The following is a 27,701-nucleotide window of genomic DNA, read 5'->3' as shown; positions in this document are numbered from 1 at the left end:
CGAGGAGAAAGAATGCTCTTCCTTCTTCTCCTCCATGAACATGCTCCCTCTCCACCAGCCCGCTCAAAGCATCAGAAACCAGGATCACTCAAAGACCAAAGAGCAGTCAGTCTACTAAACTGGTTTAAACTAAGATAGGAATGCTTTAGAAGCGCTCTGAAGAGATATTTAAAGAAAAAAACCACTCTGGAGATTATAATTTAAAGATCAAAGTGCTCCTGGAAAAATGAAGAGTCCTTGCTAAGCCCCAAACTTCTTCCCCCAGGGTCTAACTTAATCACAGCAAAGGAGATGGCCCAATTGGGCACACACAGATCACCTCTGGCTACTCGTAAGAGCAAGTCTGGGAACAAGGTCTGCAGCTTTCCAAAAGCAAACTATAAATAGCCTCATTAGAGACAGCAAAACACGCTATAATCTGACGGCAATTTGAAGCACTTAAGAAAACCCACCTCAAAAGAGAAGACTCTTAGAATGAGCCCACTTAAAAGAGAGCGAGATTACATAAGTATGGGATGAGGGGCTGGGCCAAACTACACAAGTAATTAAATCTGCTCCAGCTCCATCAGAGAGGGGAATGGAGTTTATGCCCAGGAGATAAGATCAAAGTGTAATCACACAGGCACTTAGGATTTGAATACTTACATGTTCCTCTGGGTAAAAAGACTGCTGTTTGCAGCAAGCTTATTGGCTTCCGACAGTTCCACAATCCTCTGTTCCAGGGATCTGATCTTGGAATCCATAGCATTGATCATCTGAAACACAGGGGACCTCTGAAACCTCAGCCACAGGCAGTTCCCCCGGCACAAGAGTAATGTGAGCCATGAACCAGGGTCTCATCTGAAATGCCGGCAGTCTGACCAGAGGCAACAAGCACTCAACTAGGCTGTACCCGGAGGGTCACAGATCTTATTACTCAGATGATGGCACTCAGTTGTTTTACCTAAACGGTGACTGCATGTCCCACACTAGCTAAGTGGCTTGCATTAAAAACAGGGAGGAGGCCCTATTCAGGAACCTGACATTCTGCAAGGAAGCAGGCCTCCTTCAATCCCCATGGCACCTGCATGTCACCTGAGCCTGTAAGAGCCTCTAACTTGAACCTACAAGTTCATACTTCTCATCACCCATGAAGTTGTCCTTTCCTAAGTGATACCTTATCACCCAGCCACTGCTATCCGACATTCTTGAAGGTTTCCCCAAGATAAGGAATCATGAAAACCAGCAAAGATCATGGTTAAAAACACCACCTCTCAGGACCCTCCTTTAAAGAGTCCGAGGTTGAAAGCCAACTACAAGAAGTAACTAGGACAGTAGGATCTGAGACAACACGCACTGCCGGTGAGCTTATGAGCAGTAGCCTTCTGAATGCCTGCTTATGGATTAAAAAGGAGGGATGGACAAAAGAGAGGACACATGAGGGAGACCAAGGGCCATTGGATGTTTCGTCAGGGGGGCGTTTTGAAGGACAATGGTCCAGCTGGTGACAGATTAGCTCTTACAGAAGAGTGAAAAGGCGAAACTGGCCATCCTGAGCTGCCACCTCCACTGCTTTAAGAGAGAAAAGTTACAGAGAGAACCACCTGTTAGCAACAAATTCCACAGGGAGAAACAGAAAGAGTAACTCATCAGCTGCAATGGAGTCATCTCAGGTGTATGGTTCCTGGCATGGTTCACAAACCCTCCTTTGAACACTGGCTTTGCGATTTCTTATACCTACCGCCTTCTGCTCGCTGAGAATTTTGCCTTTCTCATGGGCCTCCTCCTCGTGTCTCTGCATCATATTCTCCAGGCTCTCCTTATCAGCCAGGTCTTTCTTTATCTGATTGTCCAACACCTATGAGAAACAGAAACAAAGGAAGTTAGTTTTCTGAGCAGCAACAGCTGAGCAGGGAAGGCTAAACAAGGGCACTTGAGTAAAATGGGAAAAGGAGGGAGGAGGGGAAAAGCCCTCCAAATTCTGGGACAAAGAGAGGGATTGGGAGTCTGTTTCTTAGCTGAAATGAGGTTAAAAAGTCTTACCATGAAATGGCAAGTAACCTATTGACTTGAACTAAGAACTTATTTTAAAATCAGCAGCCAAAAAGACCCAAGAGGTAGATCCAACATGGAGGTGAACTCCAAATGAAAGAGAAAATAAGATCTCTCTACAGATCTTATAATTTGAATATATTACCTGAGGACAATTTTATCGTAGCCAATGCACCAGTAGTTTTCAGAATATTGCTTGCTCTTAATTTGCACAAAATGAATCTAGATATCTCTGGGCTCCTGTATGAAGAGACAGAAAGCTGGAGACCGAGGAAGTCTGTGTGACCAAGGCTGATGGTCAGAAATAGCCAGGGGCAAGAGGATTTGCCCACCAGGAACGTAGGTGGAGAGTCAACAAAGAAGAGAGAAAAACTAAATGTCTCTTTCCTCTGATCCAGCAGCACAAAAAGTCACTGGAAAGAGAAACCTTTCCCAGGGGGGAGAACTCATGTGTTCTCAGTGCTGAGAATGCCACTCTGAGCACCTACTGTTCCCAGGAGGAAAAATAACACAGTAATGGTGTCACCATCCGCCAGCTTGATCTAATGTTCCGCAAGCCCTACTGGTCACCAAAACAAAAAGAGAAAAAAAGGAAGGGCAAAAGAGAGACAACATCATAACTTGTCCAAGCCTTTGACCACAACCCTGTGATTCTCATCTGAGAGAATCCACCCTGCTTTTCTGAATGACACCAACTGCATCTGGCGCTGGAAAGAATTGGGGTCACAGATGGATTGAAATCTGCCTTCCCCACAATGCCTATTGTGAGGGGACCTTCATAGAGCATGGGTAAATTATCTCTAAAAAGAGCCAGTCGGCAGGGAGGGGTTCCAGGTGATAAAGAAAGGAAAGAAAGATTTCAAAGAGGGCTTTAAACTGGAACTGACTGATGGAAAAAAAATAGAGAGTTGGTGGAGAAGAACAAAAGGTGGAGGACAGGGTCATGGGAAGAGGGAAGAAGCTCAATAGGATAAGTGGCCCATTCTCTTGATGTCAGGGCATGATTCTAAAATTATGAACAAGAAAAGGACAGAATCTAGGGTATGATCATAATTATAACTAAAATGGCCTTATAGAGGCGGGATCAGGAAATACAAAGCAGAATAGGCTAAAAAGAAAAGGTTTCCTAAAGATTCCAGGAGGGAGATAGAAGAAAACAGATCTTTCCCTAACATTCCCTAAACAAAGTTCTTTCAATCTAGAAGGCAGCAGAGACCACATAATATCTAGAATATGTATGCTCTTCTTTACGAGGTGCTAAAGCAATAAAGCACATTTCGGGGTGCCTCTGCTCAAAAAAAGACCCCAATGATGGCAGTGATGGAACCCAGCAAGAGATAGGGTGAGCCAGAAGGAACAAGTCTCAGACAAGAAAGAACATGGCTTTTTGACAGGAAAGTCAATATAATCACACAAATCTCAGGATGAATTTTACAAAGGATTATTTCCATCATGCAAAGGTGCCAATGGACTCTTTTATACATAAAAGTCTGGATGCCAGATTCAAACTAAAACAATGGGTATATAAAGTTTAAAATACACTCAAGTAGGAGGTCACGTTAAAACACTTCAAGATCACTTACGGGTTGTTTTCCTATATTTCTTTTAATAAAAAAACAACCAAAAGTAACACCAAGGGTAAAAGAAAGAAGGTGTCCAGATGGTGATAGTGATAATGCTGTGGGAGCACAGGTATGTTTGATTCTCCAAAAAAGGACCAGTTTCCTCTTTGAGAATACCAACCAAACCAGTAACAGCATCACCACAAAAATAAAAGCTTTCTTCACTGTCTGATTTGGAAAGAAACAATATTTGAGATACAATGACCAATGTCCGAACATAAGAATTGAAGGTCAGGTCCAAAAATCATTAAAAAATTGTGATGGCATTTTAAAAGGAAATAGAGATAGGCTGACTTCCGTTTCTGATCACCAAATTTATTAACAATTGAATTAAAATAATAATTTCAACAATTAAAATAGTAATTGAATGTATCATTTTATATGGTGAATAAGATTATTTAGGCTACTTTTTCTACAGAGAATGACTTTAAATGCTAAATTAAATATAGAAAACATTTTCTCAAAAGCACGTAAAAGTGAAAGCAGAAACCCAGAAAGGTAAAATTGGTACAAAGCACTTTTTAACTTGACTTTCATTGTTAAGAATTTCAAAGGTTAAGAAGGTAGACAAGTCAAAACCCATGACCACCCCACAAGGTGAGCACACATTTTCATTGAAAGTCTCATAGAATTCCCATTAATAATTTCCTAAAGAAATGAGCAGCTCACCAAGCACACAAGGAGACAGGCACTATGAAAAAGAACCAAGAGAAACAACAAAGCAGAAAAAGACCTTCAGATACTTCAGATATTGGAATTATCAGACACAGATCATAAAACTAATATGCTTCATGCAATTAAAAAAAAATAAAAGACAAGCTTAGAAATGAATGAATGAAATAGAAAAATTATTGTCTTTAAAAAATCTAGGAAACTTGGGAGATAACTAAACAGAATGTCTAGAAACAAAAAAGAATACAGTAATTGAAATTTTAAACTTAATGGGTAGGTTTAACAGCAGATTATACAAGAACTAGTAAAATGGAAAATCTGTCAGACCTTGCCCAGAATGTAGCACTAACAGATTAAAAAAATGGAAAATATAGACAAAGGGTAGACTGGAGGTTATTTAACACATGCCTAATCAAATTCTCAAAGGAAAAGGAAAAAGAGAAGGGAAAAGAGATAATATTTAGTATATTTGAAGCAGGATACATAAAAATAAATCTGCACCTAGACATATCGCAGTAAAACTTCACAAAATTGAAGACAAAGCAAAATTTTTAAAGAGTTAAAAGGGGAAAACAATCAATTACTTTCGAAGACAGCCAACAGTTAGATTGACAGCTGACTTCTCAGTAACAGTAATAAAACCCAAAAGTCAATGGAATATGATAATTGCCAACCTAGTATTTATACCCAGATAAAATATCTTTCAAGAATGAAACTGAAGTAAAGACTTTTTCATACAAACAGAACAGAGAGCTTGTCACCAGAAGAACTTCAACAAATAATATCCTCAAGGATACACTTTAGATTTGTTGGATGGATCACTTCTTAAATTATATGTCTAACCACCATGCTTACACCTGAAACTAATATAATATTGAATGTCAATTGTAATTGAAAAATATAAAAACTTGTTTTTGAGGATATGTTTTAAACAAACAAACAAACAAACCAAAAAAGGTTCTCAGGAAGGCACTAAAAACAGGAATGTGGTAAATCTATTTAAATCAAAATTATCATGAACTGAATGAGAGTGGGTCAAAAATACTTTAAAAATAAAATTGAGATACAAAATGACTAAATTTTTGAAGCTCTAATATCCATGCCCCTATATGGACAATACACCAAAGCCTTCTACAGTGGCCTGAAGGCAGTGTTTATCCCAGACAGTCCTTTGGTCAAGCAAGAATTGGCCAAAGTGCCCAGGAAGAATTCCCCAAAGTGCCTATGATGAAGGCCAGGAAATTACTTTACTTTAATTTTTTCCTCATAGTGCTGCTCTTTCTGTTTCAGGTGGACCTCCAGGTGCTGAGCTGAGATCTGGGCCTCCCGGTGCTTCTCCTCCAGCTCCTGGACATAAAAGAGCAGACAGTCAGGTGTGCAAAGGGCAGGCCATAGCCAGTGTGTTAGCTATTCAGGAAGCATGACTGTGGCACAGGTATCACAGGCAACAGGCATCTGTTCCTTCATCACTAGCCTTAAGGCTCTTGGAAAGGAAATCACCACCAAGCCTTGGCCCTGGGCTTCCCAAGTCCAAGTATACACACACATATACACACACAGCAGGTGGGCAGGATCAGAAATCTGTCAGTGTGACAGGCCAAACAAAGGCAGCTCTTCATATCTGCATAGAGAAATAAGAGTAACAAGGCAACACTTGAACGTTGAGTACAGCGCAAAGCCCCTGACCACTATCTTGAGCTTCAGGCCATTTTCACTGCTATGACAGCCTTAAATGAGAAAAGTAATTTTAATTTATTTTAAATTTAAAGTTAATTTATTATGATAAAAAAATATTTTGTATTTTTTCTCATTAACCAAGTGATTGCTCAAGAACCCTATCTGAGAAGGAAAACTCATGTTACAATTGAAACACTTCGAGTTTTGAATGATTATTTCAACTGACTGGTATGCAGAATATGAGAATGGAGATTTTCATATGACCTAATGTGTATATCAGTGATTTTCAACCTTTTCCATCTCATGACACACATACATTAACTACTAAAATGCTATGGCATACCAAAAAATATTTTTTTTTTGCCGATTTGACAAAAAAATAGGTGTAATTTTGATTCATTCACATCAGACAGCTATTGTTGTGTTGGCTGTTGTCAGTTTTTTATTTCACAATCTAAACGAAAAGAGATCAGTGCCCCTGACTAAGTAGTCAGGTATTGCACGTTTTAAAAATTCTTGTAGCACACCAGTTGAAAATTGCTGGTCTTTATGTGATACAAGCTAATGGTAACAAAGCAGAACATAAAACATACTGATAATAATGACATAAATATGTACACACATGTTACCGATAGAAGAAGTTGGAGTAATATCAATAGCACAAATTTAATGTTCTCTGCATTCTTTTATTAAATATTCTACTTTTAAACAAACTTGTAATTCATTTGAAAATTATATCAATTCATTTGCCAATGTATTATAAACTGATTTGTGAAAGGCAGCATTCAACTCACTGAAACATTCTCAAAATGCAGAAATCATATCTGCATCTACATTAAGTCTTATGAATCTAGACCCATTAGTTCTTTACTAATATAAAAAGTTATTACTCAAATCTAAGATAATAAAAACAAACAAAAAGTTATTAATTATTACTCCAAGTTTCCATCTTTTGACACTATTATGACTTTTTTTTTTTTAAATTGGGAATTACAAGAATTTTGAAGAATAAAGAAATTCTACAGGATATGTTCAAAAAATGGGAAAAAATACTTCCAAATTCCCATGCACATAAAATGTTATACTGATCAAGCTTTTGAAATTCTAAAGTCTGCAAGCATTGGCTTTGTTTTGGGGGCAGTGAAGTGTTCTATTTTAAGACTAGGTACACAAACTCTGTTGCAATCTAACAGATATGATCTTGAAAAGTTGAACATAAACAGAATTTTAATTAATAAAAAACATAATTTAAGGGTTTAATGTGTACTAAAGGATCTTCTGCAAAGACTTTGCTATACAATGAGATCCCCAATTATCTGTGGTGAAAGTTCCTACCAGACAGCAAATATTTTAAAGCAGAAGACATTTTGGGATCTGCTGCAAACTTAGTCATTATATAACAGTATTAAAGACCACCTTTGCCCATGTCCTAGATACTATGCAGCATAAGCTCAGGGTTCTTGAGCAAAAGGCACCTTCCGGTAAATGAAGTCACAGCCACAGAGGAACTTGGGCAGATGGCAACATACATTCAAACAAAGAAATATGCTTACTTTTTCTTTATGCTATAAATAACTTGATAATCTTCTTTTGTTAGTTTCAGTCCTCATAAGATAGCACAGGAATGGAAATCTGAATCTAAAACAGGTTAAAAACTCAGATACCTGAGACTGGCAACTTTAAGGCCAAATTTCTGGTCTATATATGAATGGGAGTTTATGACATATTATCGAAGAATATGAAGCTCTATTCTCCTACATGTTAATTGCATATGACCTTTGGAAAAGCAGATATGCTAAAATCTGATGTCTTGGTAGTTTGGCATTTTTTGTTGTTGTTGTCATTTTTAAAACATTATCTTTTCTATATGTATTGAATCAAACTCTTCAGTCCTGTTACATAAACACTGTTGTTCGCTGCTATATTTCCAGCTCCTAGAACAGTGCCTGGCACATAGTAGAAGCTCATTAAATATTTGTTGAATGAATGAATGAACACATCACCAGTAAACAGAGAAACACTTTGCGACCACAAGAGACTTAACCACTTCATTTGCACAAAGCAAGGGATAGAGGTGGGGGATCTCGGTGGGGCCTAATTTTACTCACAATAAAATTCACACACTTGACAATTGCCAAGAGAAACTCTGATGACGGAAAAAGAGAACGGAAAGGGTAGAATAACAGTCACATTTGCCTTTGCGTACAGACGTGTACATGAAGACTGTGTGCCCAAGCAAAACAATCGAACCAATTTCTCTTTCAGCTGTTTGCTCAAGAGCATCCATACGCTAGGGACTATATACTAACACAAAAATGCAAAGTTTTAAAGGGTGTTACTTTAAAAAATATTAAGTGCAGGCCTATAAGTTGGCTAATCCTGAGTTCATATATGACTCATTTCCCAGAAGTGATGCAGAGAGAGAGAGAGAAAGAGAGAAGTGGCCCGCTCACCACCTCGCCCCTTGTGGCAGAGAGGAACAGCTGGCTACGCCGGAGTCGCTTTCTGGGGCGGGGGAGGAAGAAGCTATGAACAGACTCCACGTCATCACTAAGTGGCATCAAACTCCTGGCTTTGGGACTGAGATCCAAGGAGAGTCCTTCAAAAGTCCCACCCTGGCAGGCAACACTTGAACCCATCTGCAAATACCGCCCGAGCCTTCCTGATTGAAGTTAAATTGGCCACCAGAACTGAAAACAGAATCGTGATTACAAAGCTAAAAAAATGACTTGCTACATCTAAAGAAATTGAAAAATAACAATAAGAACCAACTGTGGCAGAGAGAGTGAGTGGGTGAACATTGCTATGACAAATACTACTCTGAGAAAAACAATTCTGCATGACTAATTATATTCTTCTCCAAAAACAAGAATCTGGGCTTTGGTCTTAAAGGTCTAAAGCCCTGCAGTTTTTAAAATTGGCAATGCGAAGCTAACGGCCATACAAAACCCTGCTCATAGGAAGGAAATGCTCCTGAGAAATCTATGGGAAATAACAGAGTATGCAAATTCATCATTTAAAATGCCAGGCAGTAGCAAACAGAGCAAAAATAAAAAATGTTTACGGATCTGTTACCAGTGCTGAAATGTCCACAATGTGATTATTCATTCTGTTCTCTGATGCAGTGTTCACTGAAATCGCTTCTCTTAGTTCACCTGCTTGGCGATACCTCCCCTCTGACGGCACTTAATGCTTCTTTTTACCCCCTTCCCTCGAAACCTCTACCCTGTTATCTTTTAACTTTTCAACTTTGGTTCCTGCTCACCAGAATTTTATCAGCCATCTGCTGGATCTGTTGGGATTTTGTCTGGATGTCATCCTTCAGTCTGTTTTCTCTACGCTCCATGGTCTCTAGCCTCTTTACCTTGTTCTCCAGAGAATGGCGACGTTCCTGTAGATCGTGAATCAGAGAGTTTTAATGGGGTAACCGCTACGGGCATAACGCCTGCACTTGAGGCGGGAAGAGAAGTCTCAGGACCCGCACCAACAGCGAAGAAAATAAAGACTAGAATTCAAGTACTTGGTTGTGAAGGTTACAGGAGTGCATTCATTCATTCAAATATTTACGAAGCACCTACTATCTGCAGAAGTACCACACTAGGCATCACGGAAAATACAGAGAGGAAGCCGACATAACTCCTGCCCTTGCAAAAGGTAAAACAAACACAAGTAAACATAATGTAGATTAAGAGGGGAAGAGCCATAAAGCAAACAGGTACAGAGTGCTGTGGAAGGCTGGAGGCAGGAAAGGGGACTTTTTACCCAACAGGTGAGGGGAAGAGCCAAAGAGACGTGAGTTCTGGAACAGTCTGGGATATGAGGAGGGCAGAAGAGGAGGATGGAAGGCCTCTCAGACAAAGGCAGGCGTGTTAGCAGAAACACGGAGGTGGTCAAGAGCCAAGTTAGGCCCCAGCTGAAGCCTGGAACAGCTACATCTCAAGATGCGTGATGGGGAAGAGCAGGAGAAAAGGTAAAAATCAAAAAGGTGGGTCAAACAGTGGCGAGTCATGTACCAGGCTCAGGGCTGCACGTAAGATATATGGAAGTCCTGATAGCTTTGGGATGGGGCAGGGGTCGTTGATGAGCCTTCTTCTGAGTCCACGAGTCTTACTATACAAGCTTGCTGGGAGAAAGGAAAGACCGGAAGCAAAAGGCAAAAAAAAAATCACTATTGCCCAGCACAGAGGAAGAGGACCTGGTCTGTGAGGAGGCCGACAGAATGGCAGGCAGGGGATGAATGGGAGGACAGGGGTGGCTGTATATATAGGACTGAGTAGCTCACTGAATGGCAGGGCTCACGGGTCCATGGAGAAGCAGATACAGTGTCAAGGTTTCAAGCCTGGGGTGACTAGATGAATGATGGCCCTGGCCACCATGAGGAAATTAAGAAGGGAACTCAGTTCGTGGGGGAAGACCCTGAGTTCATTCTAGATTTAATGCACTATTAATACCCAGTCCAGATGTCAGGGGAGCAGTGGGAAATACTGCCTGGAACATGGGTGAGGATAGCCCCAAAGAGACATGAGCAAGCAGGGTCACGCCAGCACGGTGGTAAGGAAAGCAGAAGGCCCAGCAGCAGGGACATGGTTAAATCAACTGTGGCACATCCATTCTGCAGAGCGATCACCAAGGAGCTAGGGGAGATAGACAGGAGAAAAGCGGAAGTGTCACTTTTTATTCTATATTCAGCAGTGTTTTGTTTTTGACAATGAGAAGACACTCGTGTGTTTATTATATAATTATATAAACGATTTCAACAACAACAACAACAAAGAATATGAGAAAGAGAAGACACCCAGAAATACAGATCTGGGAAGTCATCGACACACAGGTAATAGCTGAAGCCTTTAAAATCAATATGTTATTATCACTGTTGGGAAAAGGCAAGGAAAAACAAGGGTCCAGAGAGAAGAAAAGAAAAACGTAGGGATGGCGTTAGTCTGCCTATATAAACATAAACAAACCCTCCCGGATGAGTGAGCAGGTGTGAGGAAAACAGAAAGGAAAAGCTTTCATCAAAACATCCTTCTACTTGAAGCTGCTGCGACAAATCTTTCTTCCCCTTTGGGAAAACATTTCCAAGCCTCTCAAGTTTCAAAAATATTTGCAGAAGGGAAAACAGTTTGGTCAGACACAAGCAAGAGGTGGCTTTGCCGTTCCTCTCCCGTGGCACAGCCAGAGGCTGGTCACTGTCACTCCCACGTGGCCACGCCAGGGCCCGGGGTCAGTTCGCCAGGGGCTGGCAGTGTCCTGCTCACCTCGGCTTCTACCAGCTTCTTTTTTATGCCTTCGGAAGAGTCCTCACGGTTCTGCAGCTTCTCCAGCTCGCGCTCGGCTCGCTCCTTTGCCTGGCGGATGTTCTGCAGCAGCTCGGTGGCCTCTGTGCTGGCTTTCACAGCCTACAGGAAAGAGGAAACACAAGGTGGATGGCCACGTTTATTCCACTTTCTAAATGGGGAAAACCAGGGACACTAGTAGGATGTCCATTTTAAAAAACATATAAACATTCATTTTATTATGAAGTTTGTCTAATTCTAAGATGCACATGCATTTTTTTTTTAACATTGCTGAATTTGGAATGCATCCTACAATGAAAACTGACAGCATTTTTTCCATCTTGGGGTATATGAGAGAGTGGTATATCTGATCATCATTATCATCTTAGATTCAATGCAATGTAGTCAGTGCAAACACAAAAGTCTAGAAGGATTTATCTACCCAGATAATCATGTATTTACCTCAAAGCATTAATTTTCTCATTTAATTATCTCACTTTCTAATGTTCCTATAGAGAATTTGTACTACCTTTACAAGCAAGCAAGATAAAAATGGTAATTTCAACTAGTTTTCAAAGGGCACAAGAACCATAGCGTTCATGGTAATTTGCCAATCCACGTGTTGTTTTTTTAAATAACATATTTTGAAGTTAATTTTTATATGGGTCTTCGTTATACTTCTGCTCTTATAGCATCATTGTAAAGATCTGAGTTTAAGAGACCAACAACCTCACACTTAGTTGCTTTAAATTAAAATATTAAAAAGTAAAAACTCAAAATTTAAAAATGGAAACTGCAAGAAAACTCCAGCTTCAAGACCAGCACTGTCCACATGGAAGCCACTTGCCACGTGTGGCCATGGAGCCTTGAAAGTGGCTGGTAGGGCTGAGAATTACATTCTTTTTTTAAAATATATTTTTATTGATTTCAGAGAGAGGAAGACAGAAACATCAATGATAAGAGAATCATTGATCAGCTGCTCTCTGCATGACCCCCACTGGGGATCAAGCCTGGAGCCTGGCAGGTGCCCTGACTGGAAACAAACCTGGGACCCTTCAGTCTGCAGGCCAATGCTCTATCCACTGAGACAAATTAGCTAGGGCGGGAACTCCATTCTTTCTTTACGTTCAATACATTTAAACACTGAAATAGTATAAATGTCTTAATATTGACATGTTAGCATGATATATTCTATATTGACGATGCTACCATGATATACTACTCTAAATGAACTATACTATTCAAATAATTCTACCTGTTTCTTTTTGTTTTTCCTAATAAGCTTTCTAGAAAATTTTAAATTACATCTGTGGCTGATATTGGGGGCTTGCATATCACTTCTATTGGAGAGCACAGTTCTAGATGAAAACAGGATTGCTTACACAAGTACTAGCTAAAAGGGAGTAAGACTTTCATTAGGGGCTCGAGAACAGGCAAGAAGGGAAGCAACGAACAAATAAAATGTGGAAGATACGGACAATGGGATATCATGCAGCCCTGAAGAAGGAAATCCTGTCACATGCCACAAAGTCGCTGAAACTCAAGGATATTATGCTAAGTGAAATAAGCCTGTCACAAAAGGACAAATGCTGTGTTACTCTACTCATATGAAGTACCTAAAGCAGTCAAGGCCATACTAGTAGAAACACAAAATGAAAAGGTGGTTCCCAAGGGCAGGGGGCTTTAGGGGAAGGGGCTTCGTGGTGGCAGGTACAGAGTTCCAGTGCTGCAAGATGAACAAGTTCCAGTGCTCCACTGTACAACCATGGGAATGTGCCTAACACTCCTGAACTATATACTTAAAATGGCTACAATGGTAAATTTAATGTTGTTTTTTTACCACAATTAAAAAAATAAAGTAAGAAGGAGTTCTGCTACACTAAACCAATAAACACATTCACAAACATCCACAAGGCATGTCTCAGAACCACATTCATTCTGGCCTTTTGTTAGTGTTTCCAGGGTTCAACTAGCACAAACTTTTCTGGATGCTGTCACCCAAACTTCCCCCTCTCCCCTCCCCCCAGAAGATGCTTCCTCAGCTCCTTCCATCTTCTAGTGCACAGCAATGCTGCCCACAGAGTTTCTAATTGAAAGCAGTCTGGGTCATGAACAACACATGCTTCCCTTACAAATGTGCAAAATGGGGAGCCTGGCCCCCGAAGGGAGAAAAGCCGGCTTCCTAGGTTCTGTCACAGTATAATTAGAAACTTTTCTTGAGAATCTCACACAGCTTGGTTTTCAAAAATAAACACTGCTGACACATCTCAAAAGAAAAAGTATATTCAGAACTCATATTTTCAGGTAATAGCTCACTCCCCCTGCATTTTCCCCTGTGCTAGGTGACTAAATCTGTTTCTTTCATCTTTTATGCCCAGGAGGAGGCAAGGTAAAGAATTTGGAAAGGGGGAGGAGGGGGTTAAGCTCCCAAGAAAATCCCCTCAGGCTTACCTTTTCCAGCTTTTCTTGGAGCTCTTGAATTTTGAGCTGCTGCTCAGCATTGATCTATAATTAAAATCCCAGGAAATAAAGCAAAAGGCAAATCAGCATTAAGGTCTTGCTACATTTACTGCAGTCCTATTTTCTTGAGGTTTCTGTGGGATCTTTTTGTTGTGTTTCCCAGTACCTACTAATGGAGAGGAAAAACAAGTGGCCTATCAGAAAAGACCTAATATCCCAGAGCAAACCTCCACGGGGACTATTCCTCTAGAATCACCAGCATACAAAATGGCAAAAAGAGAATCAAAGTTGCCCAGTGCCTTAAAGGCAAAGAGAATTTTCACATTAATTTTACTAAGAGTCTGGGTTTTTTTTGTTACTGTGAGCCGACATGACAAAAAAAAAAAAAAAAAAATGATGTCTTTTATCCCTTTAAAACCACAGCTGAAGCTAAAAGTGGTCACCCAGAGGTTGACCATCAAAATAAACCTGAAGAAAGTTCTCTATTCATTATGAGTATTCTTTCCAATGACTGGCCACTGATAGTAACCTCTGAAAGATTATCTACCAAAACAGCAACATCAATAAAGGAAAATACCTTCTCCAGTTGGGAATATTCTCCCACTTCAGGCTTTCCTTGATCCTTCGCCTGTAATTTAAAAGATATGACATAACGGGGAGTCTCAGGAATATAAAGTCTTACAGACAACACTACCTCCTGTACTTTCTTAAGTCTCTATGATCAAAGTGATGATGATTATGATGATGATGATGATGATGACGACGACAACGACGATGACAAAATAAGTTATCGTCCGTAAAAACCAGGAGCTTTCCAAGATATCCCATTATTTCCTACACGTAGACTCCTCAGGCTAGCACTCCCGTTATTCTTGTTAAATTATTCATGATTCTACCCCAAACACCCTTCTGGTGGGCGGTGGCTACCTTCAGCAGTTTATGCTGAGATTCTGTTGCTTTCCGCTTGAACTCTTCAGCGGCCAGCCTGGACTCTCTCAGTTCCGACTCATAGAGGTCACTCCGTCTTCTTGCCGAAACCAGGTCCTCTTCCAACTGGTTCATCATTAACCTCATTTCTTCCACCTGAGCCTGGTACTCCTAAAGGGCAGGCCATGGAAGAAAGGTGAACTTGAAAACTACTAAAAGAAAACACAGGCAGTGAAGATGGACAGACATCGGCCCCAGAGGGAAGACCAAAACTGAAGAGAGATTGGCAGAGAACAGACCTAGAGAGAAGGTGATCAGACAGATGGGCAAAGGGGGGAGGAATGGTAGGGTGAGGACAGAGAAGAGAATATTAAATCTTTAAATTCTCTTAAAGTGGAACATGGATCACTATTAACACCATTTGAAACACCTGTGCCTATAATAAGACCCTTTGAGCAAATAATATCACAAGCAAGCACAGAACCTTCAGGCATCTGCAACACAGAATAGCTGAAAGGGATGTTCTTTAAACAACCGGACAAACTGCTTATGTGTAGCTTTCTTCCAAGGGTAATCGTTCCTATAGATTTGTCCTTAGCGGTCATGTGCTCCTAACATAATTAGATATGGTACTAGTTTTAAAATTAACCTTTCAGATTGCACAAGAGGGTAATTGGAAATCTCAGTGGAAAGAATCTTGGAAGGTGAAAGTCATCATGTCAGTTTCTCACCATTAATTTTTCTAGGCCCAAACTGAATGAGGAACTTAACATTGCTCTTGAAACACAAGTCACCCTGAAATTTGCAAGAGTCAGAAAACACTGGCTCCGGTCAGAATAACTTGTGAGAGAGATTCCAAAGAAAGAATCATCTTGTTCCCTCTAACAAACCCTTTCAAGTGATCCAGACAGCCTGACCTTTTTCAAAATGCATTTCTAAAATCAAAACAGAACATATGAATTGAGGCTTTCAAAATTGGATTTACCACAAGAAATGGGCAGTTTTGAAAACTTTTGGCTGAAGTATGAAAATCATCTTTATTAGCAAAATCAAAACTTTTTTATATAAGAAAATGAATGGGCACTTGTGCAATCCAAGATGCCTTAGGGTGCGGATAGGCAGGATATAAAATGAAAGAACAAAAAATTTAATCAAGATGGTCTTTGACATTCACTATATACAGAGAACATCTCTAAGATCTATTCTCCAAGCAATAATTGAAGAGGTATTAATTGAGCAAGGACATGTGTGTGTTTAAATAATAAGGTATAAAGTAGACCTCCCAGCCTACTTTAATAGGCGATCTCCCCAGTGCACACTAGGGAGGTGATGTCCTTATAAAAACTGGGTAGCTCTCATGCAAGCACTCCTCTAACATATCATTGGTAGAGGGGAAATGAAAAAAAAGCAAGCCCTGAGTGGAGAGTCTTATTTCACTTTACTGAAAACTATACTGTCCCTGAGGGTCCAGCCTAGAAGTCCTGGGGCACCAGGTTTCTGGGTGGTGCACCCCAAGTGGGTGATGTGGGGTTACATAGCCAAAGGCCTTTATAACCTGCTCACAATTATCTGAACTCACGGAATGGAACAAGAGCCGATTATGTAAAACGATACATTTTCCCTTGGGTTTTTCTAGACCCCTGGATGCATTCTGATTATCATGGCTCTGAGTACTGTGCCTTCCTGGACCTTCTTCTCAAAAAAAATAAAGAAAGAAAGAAATAAAATAATAATAATAATAATAATTTTTAGAATTATATTTTATTACTGTGTTCATATAAAGATAAAAACATGATTATCTACGAAAAGTTTCTTTGACCTAAAAGCTTAACTTTTTCTCTTCTAAATAAAAAATTTTAATATTTTATGGACAACTATGAATATCGTCAGTCCTACTCTACAGTCACAAACAACAATCTGTGGAGGAAGCTGAGTTGGGAGAAAATCTTGAGCATCTTATCCCCAAGCTCCCTTTTCTTTTCTTTTTTGTTAATCCTCACCCAAGGATATTTTTCCATCAATTTATCCATTAGAGAGTGGAAGGGAGGAGGAGAGACAGAAGAGAGAAACATCAACGTGAGAGAGAAACACTTTGATTAGTTGCCTGCCAGGGATCATGTCTGCAACTGTGGCCTTGACCAGAATCGAACCTGGGACCCAAGCTCCCTTTTCTTTCTTGAACTTGTTAGTGAGGAAGAATTGTAATGTTTTTGTTTTGTCGACAGCAACAACAGAGCAGTTGTTTATCCCCCAACATCTCTTTCCTGAGCCATCAGCACCTGGGGGGGGGGGGGGGGGGGCGCGGCGAGGGGCGGGAGGGAGGCAAGAATCAGGCAACCTCTCCGTCAGCTCTCTGAGCTCATGGGGCACCCTGCCTGCTCAAGCATCAAGGAGAATTCTACCTCATTTGTTGAGCCGCTGTTGTTATGCTGCAGACTTCACAGCAATCTCATAAATCCAATAGCTAATGCGTGCTGCAGGGAAAACCTGAGGGAAGGTCAGCAGGTCTGTCTCCAAGGGCAGCAGAGAGCAGTCCTGTCTCAGCACAGGCTGACCTGCGGGTGGGAGCTGAGTGGATCAGAATGGGGGCCACGGGCAACTCCCGAGGCCTAAGGTAAGTGTTCCCGAGGGAGCTGCAGAATTCAATGGGAAAGAGGTCAGACGTGGTCCTATTCGGTGAGAAGCACCTTCCATGTTTCCCCGAGCTTCTGCTTCCCTTCCTGAGGCGAGGGGTCAGCAATTGCTGGAAAAGGTGCGTGAATCAAACCATCACGGGAGACTCGGGTTTTATTTTAAACTAAGTCCAAATACTGTATAGGGGGTGGCTAGGTAGAAACAAAATATTAAAAAATAAAGAGCCATATAGAAATTACCGTATTTTTCGGACCATAAGACGCTCCGGACCATAAGACGCACCAGTTTTTAGAGAAGGGAAATGAAGAAAAAAATATTCTGAAACAAATAGTGTCCTAAAATATTTTATGTGCATTAAAACCCAACATCACAGTCATAAACACATGTAATCAACCCTGTAAAGTAAACAGCAGCATTTAGAACCATTTTAGAGCCGGGCAAGCACACAGAGACCACACAGAGCCGGGCAAGTAAAGAAACTTTTTTTTAAAGTATATGTGTAGGCTATATTTGGACCATAAGACGCAGGGACTTTTTCCACCCACTTCTGGGGGGGAAAAAGTGCATCTTATGGTCCGAAAAATACGGTAGCTTTTGAGATAAAGAGGAGGGGAAAATTGCCAAACCTGAGAGGAATACAGTGCTGGGAACCAATTACTAGGAGTTTGCTGAAAGCAGGAAGTGCCTTCCTTTTTTGGCCAATCCTCACCCGAGGATATTTTTCCATTGATTTTTTTAGAGAAAATGGAAGGGAGGTTGAGAGATAGAGAGAAACATCAATGAGAGAGAGACACACACATCAATGGGTTGCCTCCCACATGTGTCCCTATCAGGGCCAGAGCTTGCAACTGAGGTATGCCCTTGACTGGAATCGAACCTGGGACCCTTCAGTCCACAGGACGACACTCTATCCACTGAGCCAAACCGGCCAGGGCATGTTCCTGGACTGCAAACATCCTCCCTCACAAAACTTCCCAAAAGTTAATAAACACTTCTTCTGGTGAGAAGTAAAATCAGAAACCGAGAAGTGTTCTTCCCCCACAGGAACTGTTAGCAGTCATTAAATCTAAAACTCCACATCATGCCAACTGCGATATGAATCACAAAAGACATTGCTTTGAACTCAACCACCTTTCAAAATGTTGTTAATTCTGTTTCTGGGGAATTTCATGGACACCAGCTGCTCCCTCTGGTGGCCAAATATAGCTTTAATTTCCCCAGGATGTCAACCAAGAGCAAATTTCCGAACACACTGAACTAATGGGAGAAAAAGAACCCCACCTCCTGAAACTCTCAGGATGAGAAACCATGTTGATAAAAGGGGCAATGAGTCACCTGTCAAAGCAGGTCTTTCAAACTGATTGGCCTGGAAAAGCTCTAAGATTAGTAGTGTTCAGACATCTGCTAACCAGATTGCTCCGTTTCCTAAGCATATTTACTTACAACATTTTTATCAAGCAAGAGGATAGTAACCAACCATTTTTAAATATTAAGGTGATGGATTATACCAACAACACCCCCCAACAATCATCCTTTCTTTAAAGAAGAGTGAATGGATCTGATCATTTGCAGAAGTTTCTTATATTTAGCACCACCCAGATGGCCAAGTTGGTGCTACCCAGAGACAAAAATGTTCATTTCCATCACTGTTTACATTGGGTTTTCTGAAGTGAATGAGAGTTGCCTGGCAGCTGATAATTCCGCTCTCCAATTGCTCATTACCATCTCTTCATGAAAGTTTCTATTTACAGTTTCTTCAAAGGACAGAAAAATCTATGCTAAAAAGGAAACAATGAAGCAAAAAAAAGAAAAAAATGAACAATCTCCAAAGAAAACCCTTTTGAAAGGAGTGTGTGGGGAGAGTAGGCTTTTTAAAGTTCTCAGTGCTCTTTTCTGAACACACATGATGGAGCTTTCTGCACTCAGATTGGCTGTGTTAAATCACCCAGTCTTACTCTTCTTCTTGACTATTTCTTTACATTTTACTTATATAGTAAGTTTTACTGACTATGAATTATCCTGGCTTCTCTCAAAAACTTAAAGGTGAAACTGAAAAGCTAAAAAATCTTTATTTCTTTGTAGTGATTGAAAGCAGAGGTTTGCACACTCCTCCTGTGAGAGGCTAGTTCGTAAGCGATTGCAGCTTTGCAGGCCAGATGGTCTTTGTCACAGCTCCCCCCACCATGGGAGCAGGAGTAACAGCTACGGCCAAGGCGTCAGGGATGAGCATGGCCGTCCACGAAGCCTTATCTATGAGCACCCAACTCTGACTTCCATGTACTTTGCATGTGCCATGACATATTCCTCTTCTTTTGATTTTTCCCACAAGTATTTACAAATGCAAAAGGCATTCCTGCTTATGGTCATGAAAAACAGGGGCTGGGCCAGATTTGCCCAGAGGCCACAGCTGTCCTGCCCATGCTCTAAACCACGACTTTTAATAGAAAAGAGCAGCCATTATGGGCACAGATTTCAAAGGAGCTACAACCAAGCACTCTACAGTTTATGTAAATATGGGCTAGCTGAAGTTTCCAAATGACCTACATGTCTCGTGCTTTCTCTTTCCTTCTCTCCGCCTCTCAAACACCCTCTCCTGAAATGAGGCCCGCGCGCCACCCTGCTCCCGGGCAGGCAGTCATACCTGCTCTTTGATTTCTTGGAGCTTCCGGCTCTGTTCTCTGATATCATGGAGAAGCTGCAGTGCTTTGTCATCCTCCTGGGACACCTCCATCCGTGCTTGCTCCAAACTTCGCTTTAAGCTCTGCAGAAAGCAAAAATTTTAATAGGGAGGCCCTGTGGAGCCTGCTCTGTTTGAAAAGATTCATTAAGGGAACTGCAAGCTGCTTCGTGGACACCAAGACGGTTTCGGGTGAGGCACCAAAGTCGACAACTTCCAGTTGGTTGCTGATTCCAGTTTTCATCCTGTAAAGACCCCTGGGTTCAAGAAAGATCATCTCAACCCTGTGACCTTCTGATCCACACTGAAGCCATACAAGCTGTCTCCTACCACCATCTCCCTGTCTTAGCACATTTTTACTTGCATGTTTAGAACTAAACACTAGTCAGATCCCTTAGCTGTTATAACCACACTAGGTCAGTCCACAGAGTCTTTTCTATAATATCAGTTTTTCAAGGACTTGCTAGTATATAACTCTTTCAAAGTAGCAATGACTTCATGCTCTGCCCTATTGTCCCTTGAGACTCCAAGCAGTCTATTTCCATCTCCTGGCTTATGTCTCCTGGATACCTTTCATCCATAAGGTTCCCTCAGTGCTTCAGTGGTACTGAAATATATATCTGAAATACAGAGCTGAATAACTTCACTCACCACTGAAAGGCAGCCAAATCTGGAATGGAAACATAGCAGTTACTCTTTATTAGCCACATCCTATAGATCTCTCCCTCATGAAAGAAGTAGGGGGGGAGAAACTTGAAAAATGTGTGATTCCATTGTTTAAGACTGTTTAATTGGGCACATTAAAAAACACACACCTGGATGAAAAATTTAACGAGACAATGGAGAAGACAGTCTACTCTTGTGATGGAAAGGAAAAAAAAAAGCCACATGGTAAATAATGACAGAGGGTCTGGGTTTTAAAGGCTGAGTTTTCTTATTGCTACACCAGTTGCAGGCAATGGAAAATTGATTTCAGGCAGATTCAAAAGATATTTATTTTCTTGTGCTTATTTGTGAGTTTGGTTCCCGAGGCTGATCGAGTCAGACTTGGTGTAGGTTTGGACCAGAGAGGTTGGGATGGGTGAAGTTCAGATCCTTGGTGACTTGCTGCAAGGATGACTATGCCCATCACCAAGCTCTGCGGCCTGCCTGGACTTTCTGAGGTCCAGTCTCATTTCTCTCCGGGACCTGTCACCAGGCTCACACTACTCTGCAATCACAGTTCTTGCTTTTGTAAGCTCCCTTTCTCTACTCTCTGCCATTGGCTGTGATGTGCCTCATGGAGCTGTCATGAAACAGGATGAGACACACACAACAGGAAGTGCCACCTCCAAGGGAAGGGGACTTGGGAAAGGCTCACACTGCATTCTGTGATGTAGGTAGCAAGGTCCTGCTCCAGGAGGGATCTCTGAGTCTCAGAGGCCTTCAGCTCCACCTCCTTCTGACTAAGCACAGCCTCCACCTCTGACACTCTCCGATGTAACCGGGTCATTTCCTGCTCCATCTGAAATAAACACATCGACAGGTTAAAAAGGCCCCTGGAGGTTCGTTGGGGGCTATCAAATCTCAAGTAGCCTCCAAAACCATCTGGTGGACTGGGCTGGCACTATCGCGCCAAAGGTTGGGATGGAAATACCATTGTTTCTTCGCCCAGGAGCGCACAGTTCTTCGTAAGGAGAGTCACCAATGCTAAGTCACTCCTCTCATTCACGTCTCGGTTCACACTTGGTCACTCCTCTAACCCAGTGAGCCAGAGAGCCACAATCATCACTTTGCACCTGTTTGCTTTTTTGGTTTGGTTTGGTTTTTGCAGACGTCACTTTAATGTTACCCCAAATCCATCTTGATCCCCCCCATCTCCTTGCAAAGGTCTAGAGGACAATCCAGGACGGGGCAAGGAGTATGTATTCGTCTGCACGCTTAGGAGTCCCAGGCAAGTAGTGACTTTTATGAGCTTCCAGAAAGCTGCCCCTGGGCAGGAACAGTGAACGTTAAGAGACGTTGAGCATAATCAACACCGCGGCAGCAGTTACATAAGCAGGAGTTTTAAAGGACTAGGAAGAGAAACTTCGCATCACTCAGAGCAGATGGGATGCATCTCGGCCACAGGTGAGGACCCACACCGCCTGCCGGAAGAAGCGGACATCTGGCTGGGTCATGCTGAGGAACAGGCCGTTTTAAATCCAGGGCCTCCTCTGGTTAAGATTTAAAGGATTTACAGCAAAGTCAAGGCCCGAATTCATCTCCCTCTGAGCTGCCGGAGGCGTGACTTCAGTGAGGGCGATAGCACCTCACTCGCTCTGTATGGATCAGGTGGCTCAGTGCCAGCAGCGGCCCCGGGCGGCTCCCTTGGCATACATTGACGGGAGGATCCTGGAGCAAGGAGAGAGGCCGGCTGCGGAAATAAATACCTTGTGACACTTGTCCTGCGAGTCTTGCAGCTCTTTGCTTTTGATGAGAAGTTTCTTTTCCATGGAGCTAGTCTTGGCAGGGGAGTCAAGGCCCGACACAACAGACCTAGATAGAAGGAAACCAATGTCAAGGTGGCAAATGCATGGCCTGAAAGCTGCATTCAGAAACGACGGCACAGACGATGGAGCTTCCAGAGCTCTGTGGCCATCAGCGGGGCTTCTAACGGCATCACGGCATGAGGCAGGAAGGTGGAAGGAAGCAAGGATCCTGGCAGCAGGCAGAGCTGGGTGTAAATTCAATTGCCACTGACCTGAGGCAATGATTCAGACTCTCTGAGCCTCGGTTTCCATATCTATGAGGTGGGATGCTAATAAGAGGACCTACCACACAGGAGAGTGTGAGCAGCACCCTGCCTACATTGCTTCACTCACTCAGCAGATATGGGCTGTGCACCTACTATGTTCCAGAAACTGTCCCAGGCACTGGGATAGCAATAAATAAGATATCAGGGTCCCTGATCTCCTGGAACTGGCATTCCGCAGAGGGGCAGAAAAAATGCATAAGGCACACACACACATAAACACAAAGGTTACAGATGATGACAAATAAGGAAACAGGGTGATGTGACACAAAGAGAAAATGGGTCGAGGGTCTGCTTTAAGCAACAGTAATCAGGGAGTGCCTCTCTGAGGAGGTGACATTTAACCTGGGGCCTGACGATGGGAAGGTGCAAGCCATCCACAGCTCTGGAAGGAAACAAGCTCTAGGGAGGAGGGATAATTGATGCTATAGTCCTGAGGCAGCACAGAGCTAACACAGCAAGTACACAATAAATGTATACACGAATCAAATTATTGTTTATTCCATCCCCAAGCTAGCCAGTTGGTTCTGTTTCATTTTACACAAACTGCTAAGGCTCACTATGCCCCAAGATGTCCACATCCAAATGTCCTTTACCTGTGAATCTGTTAGCTGACACGGCAAAGGAGAGTTTGCAGATGTGATAAAGTGAATTTGAGATGGGGAGATTAATGTGGATTATTTGGTTGGGTCCAATGTAATCATAAGGATCCTTATAAAATGAAAGCAGAAGAGAGAAGGAGATATCACAACAGAATTAAGGACAGAGTCAGAAAGAGAGAGATTTGAAGATACCACACTGCTAGCCTTGAAGATGGAGGAAGGGGCCACAAGCCAGGGAATCTAGGCGGCTAGCATAAGCTGGAAAAGGCAAAGAGACCGATTCTCTCAGAAGCTACAGAGTGCAGTCTTGTCTACACCTTGATTTCAGTCCAGTAAAACCCATCTCAGACTTCTGAGCTCCAGATCTCTAAGGTAGTAAGTGTCCTGTGTTAAGCCACTAAATTTGTAGCAATCTGTTACAGCAGCTCTAGAAGCTCATACATTTATTGGGCACTGACTACATGCCTGGTTCTGTTCTAACTCTAGACATGTTTTTACTCTTTATTCCTCACAACAATTCTGGGAGGAAGATACAATTTATTATCCTCATTTGTACGTGAGGAAATTGAGGTCCAGAGTGACTAAGCAACCTGCCAATTACTAAATGGTTTTAGTTCATCTCACAGTAAAGAGCTGGGGCAGGGAGGATGACTTGATACACCTGATACAACCCTTGGGGGGGAAAAAAATCACAAAAATAATGCAGCATGACCTCCTGAGAGTGGGTTAGAAGGATGCTCTCTCCATAGAAATGATATGCTTGTGTATATCACTCTCGCACTCTGCCTCATCCCTAGAAGCAGCTGTGGAAATGACAGTCCCCTCCCAGGACAGCTTCCCACAGTGGTTGGCTCCCTGGGCACAAACACTGGGACTGGTGAAGGGCAGGGTCAGAGCAATAACCGACAAAGGTTCTCACTTAGGTAAGGACATGCAGCAGAGCCCACAGCTGTCCCACAGCCCCATCTGTGTTGCCTTGGTAACGGGATTGCAGGAGCTGGTTCTCCATTAGCTTTCACATCTTACCAGTAGGTGAAAGTTCTGCTTTATGCCGACACAAACTACTGCCCTGCCTGAAAGAGGTCATTTCCCTGCAGCAACTCAGAACACCTCTCTCCCTGCAGCTCCCCTGTCCCTACCCTGACCTCTTCCCCCCCCCCCCCCGTGACAAGAGTTGGTGGGATAGTGCTGTCTTGCCATGCCCCAGTGGCAGCTCCAGGGCAACTAAGCAGGTCAATACCCAGAGTCAGTTGCGTTTTTCTCATCTGTAAAATGGGGATAATTCTCAACCTACTTCAAAGAGTTCCTGCGGGATTAGATGAGATAACCCAGGTAGAGCCCTAGGCACAATGCCTGGCTCATCGAGAGGGTTCAATCAAGCCAACCATTTACTAGTATCACTGTCATTTTTGTCATCACTACCCATGCAATGTCATAAATAGCACAGGCCTCACAGGCCTAAAGCAGTTACTCGAAATAGTCAAACTCAGTGGGTTGAATTCACTCTGTGCTATTATTCACATTAAAACAAATGTTGCTTATTCATAGAAATGGGCAACAGGGACTAAAATCCAAAAATAAATCCCTTTTTAAATCTAACATTTGGCCAAAATTTTTAACTGACTTCTACGCCTCTCATTAGCCAGTTTTGTACCTAAATCTAGGTACACAGACTCACACAGTTTTCCCCCCCTTTAACCTGAGATAAAATGGGTTGCTTAGCATGACCTGGGTTACTCTTGCTGTTTCCTTCATTCTTGTCTTCACTCTGGGAGGGAGCTGGAGGAGAAGACCCAACCCAGCCAGGAGGAAGGGCTGATCCACAGACAGGCTCACAGGTCCTCCAGTATTAAGAGTCAGCCACCTGTCATGAAGTCACACGCTCTGACATGAGTCAGAGAAGACAACACAGGCCACAGCTCTCTGTGCCCAAGCACAAAACCAGCATCTGTAGAGGAGTGATCACATGGGTGCATGGTGATGGGTGGGTAGTGGCTCCCAAACCTGATGACATGTGGAGGCCCGGCTTAACGTTTGAAGTGTGCAGCTGTGGGTGCAAAGCTGATGGCGTGATTCACAAAACAAACAAAAACCTAATCTAGGTCACTCTTTAATGGGGCCCAGAATCGAGGAGATGTGCGACCCCACTCACTGGCACTTGTAGGAAGGAGACAAAGCGCATGCCTCCTTGTCGCCCAAGGTCTAACTCCCTCATTCTTCTACTGTTTCGATACTTGACCAATGTTCACTGTTTAGAAGTACTAGTACAACAATTAAGAGCTCTTCTGAATAAAGGTGCTAAGAAAATCGTCTTCTTAAGAAATAAAAATCACATCTATAAAAAGCAATGGTGATTGTTGTCTTGTTGTCAAAATACCATCTCGATGTTAAAAGAAATATGTACTTCTCCATTTTACTCTATCCAATCCTAGACATTTCCTCTGCCTCGCTTTCTCCTACCTCCTTAATATGCCACCAGTGGATTTCACATAACCCTCCTTACATTTTCTCCTTTGATGCTAAATGTATAAAGAGAACCGCAAAACTGCCATTCGCACATGTGTCAAACACAAGGCCCGCGGGCCAAATCCGTCCCGCCAGGCCTTGCAATGTGGCCCGCACCGCGCTGTCATCACTGCACTCTGCTGCGTTTCCATCACAATGACAGTTTATGACTGTTCAGTAAACCATTCGGCCCGAGATTTAGGCTGGATTTTAGATTTTGGCCCTTTCTCTGATTGAGTTCGACACCCCTACTCTAGAGTATTTTCTCAATTCTTTGAGATCTTGCTTTTGAGCTTGTTCTCAGTTTGGCTCAAATAATCTCTAAATTTTCAAATAATAAATAAATAAAATAAAAATTTTAAAAGCTCTGGTAAGAATTCTGTGACTAAAGTGGCTTGTAGCAACAATCCCATAAACAACAATGGGATTGGAGCATGAGGCTAGAGGATAGAGGGCAAAGGTCATCGCAGCCCTTTGGACGGCCCTGCACCTTAGTGTTACCTGGAGAGCCTTTGAAAAACACTGCTGGACAATGAAAATACCCATGTGATACTACCATGATGGGTGCATGTTATTACATAGATGTCCAAAGCCCTAGAATGGTACAACACCAAGAGTAAACTATGGTCTTTGAGTGACAACAATGGGTCAGTATAGGTTTTATCCATTGTAACAAAGGTATCACTCTGGTGCCAGATGTTAATAGTAGGGGCAAGAAGTACGTATGAAATTTCCGAACCTGCTTCTCAATTTTGCTGTGAACCTAAAACTTCTCTTTAAACATTAAGCCTTTAAAAAAATATGTCCAACAAGACCAATTAAATCAGAGACATATAGACTAATAGTAGGGCCTGGGCAGCACCATTTTCATTAAGCATCCTGGTAATTCTAATGTACACACAGCACTGAGAACCATGGTGCCTGTGATTTAGGGTCTAGGCATTTATTATTCAGTAGAGGCCCGGTGCATGAAAATTCATGCACTGAAGGGATGTCCTTCAGTCCAGCCTGCCCCCTTTCACAGTCTGGGAGCCCTCAGGAGCGAGAGGCGAGCCAGCGATCAAGGCAAGGCGATGCCCTATCACACCTCTGCTGCTGCCACTGCCGGTAGTGCAAGTCTTGGCCAGCCCTGATTACCTGAGCCTCAGGCAGCACTGGACAGGTGGGCAGCTGCCATCTGAGGCTTGCCTGCGCCTCAGGCCAGCCCTAGGCAGCTGGGGGGCTGAGGTTGGTTCCGGCCGCACAGTGAGCCTGCCACCTGCCGCCCTCCTCCCCACCCCCCCAATCCTCCCAGCTGGGCTGAAAGGACTGTGGGACTCCAGTGGAGCTGAGGGGACTGGGCACCATCATCTTGTGGCTATGGGCACCACCATCATTGTGATGGTCAATTTGCCTCTATTAGATTGGATAGTATCAATATGACTGTCCCCAGCTTTTGGTGCCAAGCAGCACTTTCGCCACGCCATTTGATGCTGGTGTCCTTTGGTCACTCTTTAAGTGGGAACATAATTTTTAAGTTAATCGTGGTGAGTTATAAATTCTAAGACAATGCACATGTTTTAGACAATGATAAAAGGCTACTCCTATGATCCCAATGTTAATAAGTCAACTAAAATATATCATTTTCATTATTTCCATAAAAGGAATATACTAAAGGCTGGCACAACCTAACATATTTGCATTACATTTATTTTTTCATAGAGACACTTAGGCTAATTCTATCACTAGCACCAATGATAAGCTCTGTATTTCTTGAACCAACAGATCCCCCAAAAGATGTTCTGAAATATTATCTACTTTTTTTCTAAGCTTTTCATTAGCTGACCTTCTGACTTTCCAAGCAAT

General features: G+C 42.4%; 1 protein-coding gene across 8 annotated transcripts in view; it reads right to left on the bottom strand.

Annotated features, from left to right (window-relative positions):
- Positions 1-27,701, bottom strand: part of CIT (citron rho-interacting serine/threonine kinase) — a 159,394-nt gene that overhangs the window by 57,366 nt on the left and 74,327 nt on the right. For 7 of the 8 annotated variants that reach the window (XM_045585388.1, XM_045585389.1, XM_036448872.2 and 4 more), the window contains 11 exons: positions 22,388-22,493; positions 21,337-21,480; positions 19,941-20,060; positions 14,666-14,836; positions 14,316-14,366; positions 13,730-13,783; positions 11,261-11,401; positions 9,268-9,393; positions 5,577-5,672; positions 1,721-1,837; positions 646-755 (listed from right to left, as the gene is read on the bottom strand). In XM_045585388.1, the coding sequence (XP_045441344.1) occupies positions 646-755; positions 1,721-1,837; positions 5,577-5,672; positions 9,268-9,393; positions 11,261-11,401; positions 13,730-13,783; positions 14,316-14,366; positions 14,666-14,836; positions 19,941-20,060; positions 21,337-21,480; positions 22,388-22,493 (1,236 nt within the window). The other variant, XM_036448874.2, reaches the window with a different exon arrangement.

This window comes from Pipistrellus kuhlii, unplaced genomic scaffold, assembly GCF_014108245.1.
Source record: "Pipistrellus kuhlii isolate mPipKuh1 unplaced genomic scaffold, mPipKuh1.p scaffold_m20_p_20, whole genome shotgun sequence".
Taxonomy (NCBI): Eukaryota; Metazoa; Chordata; class Mammalia; order Chiroptera; family Vespertilionidae; genus Pipistrellus; species Pipistrellus kuhlii.
Note: the sequence above shows the minus strand (reverse complement) of the source record. Positions and strands in the feature narration are given on the sequence as shown.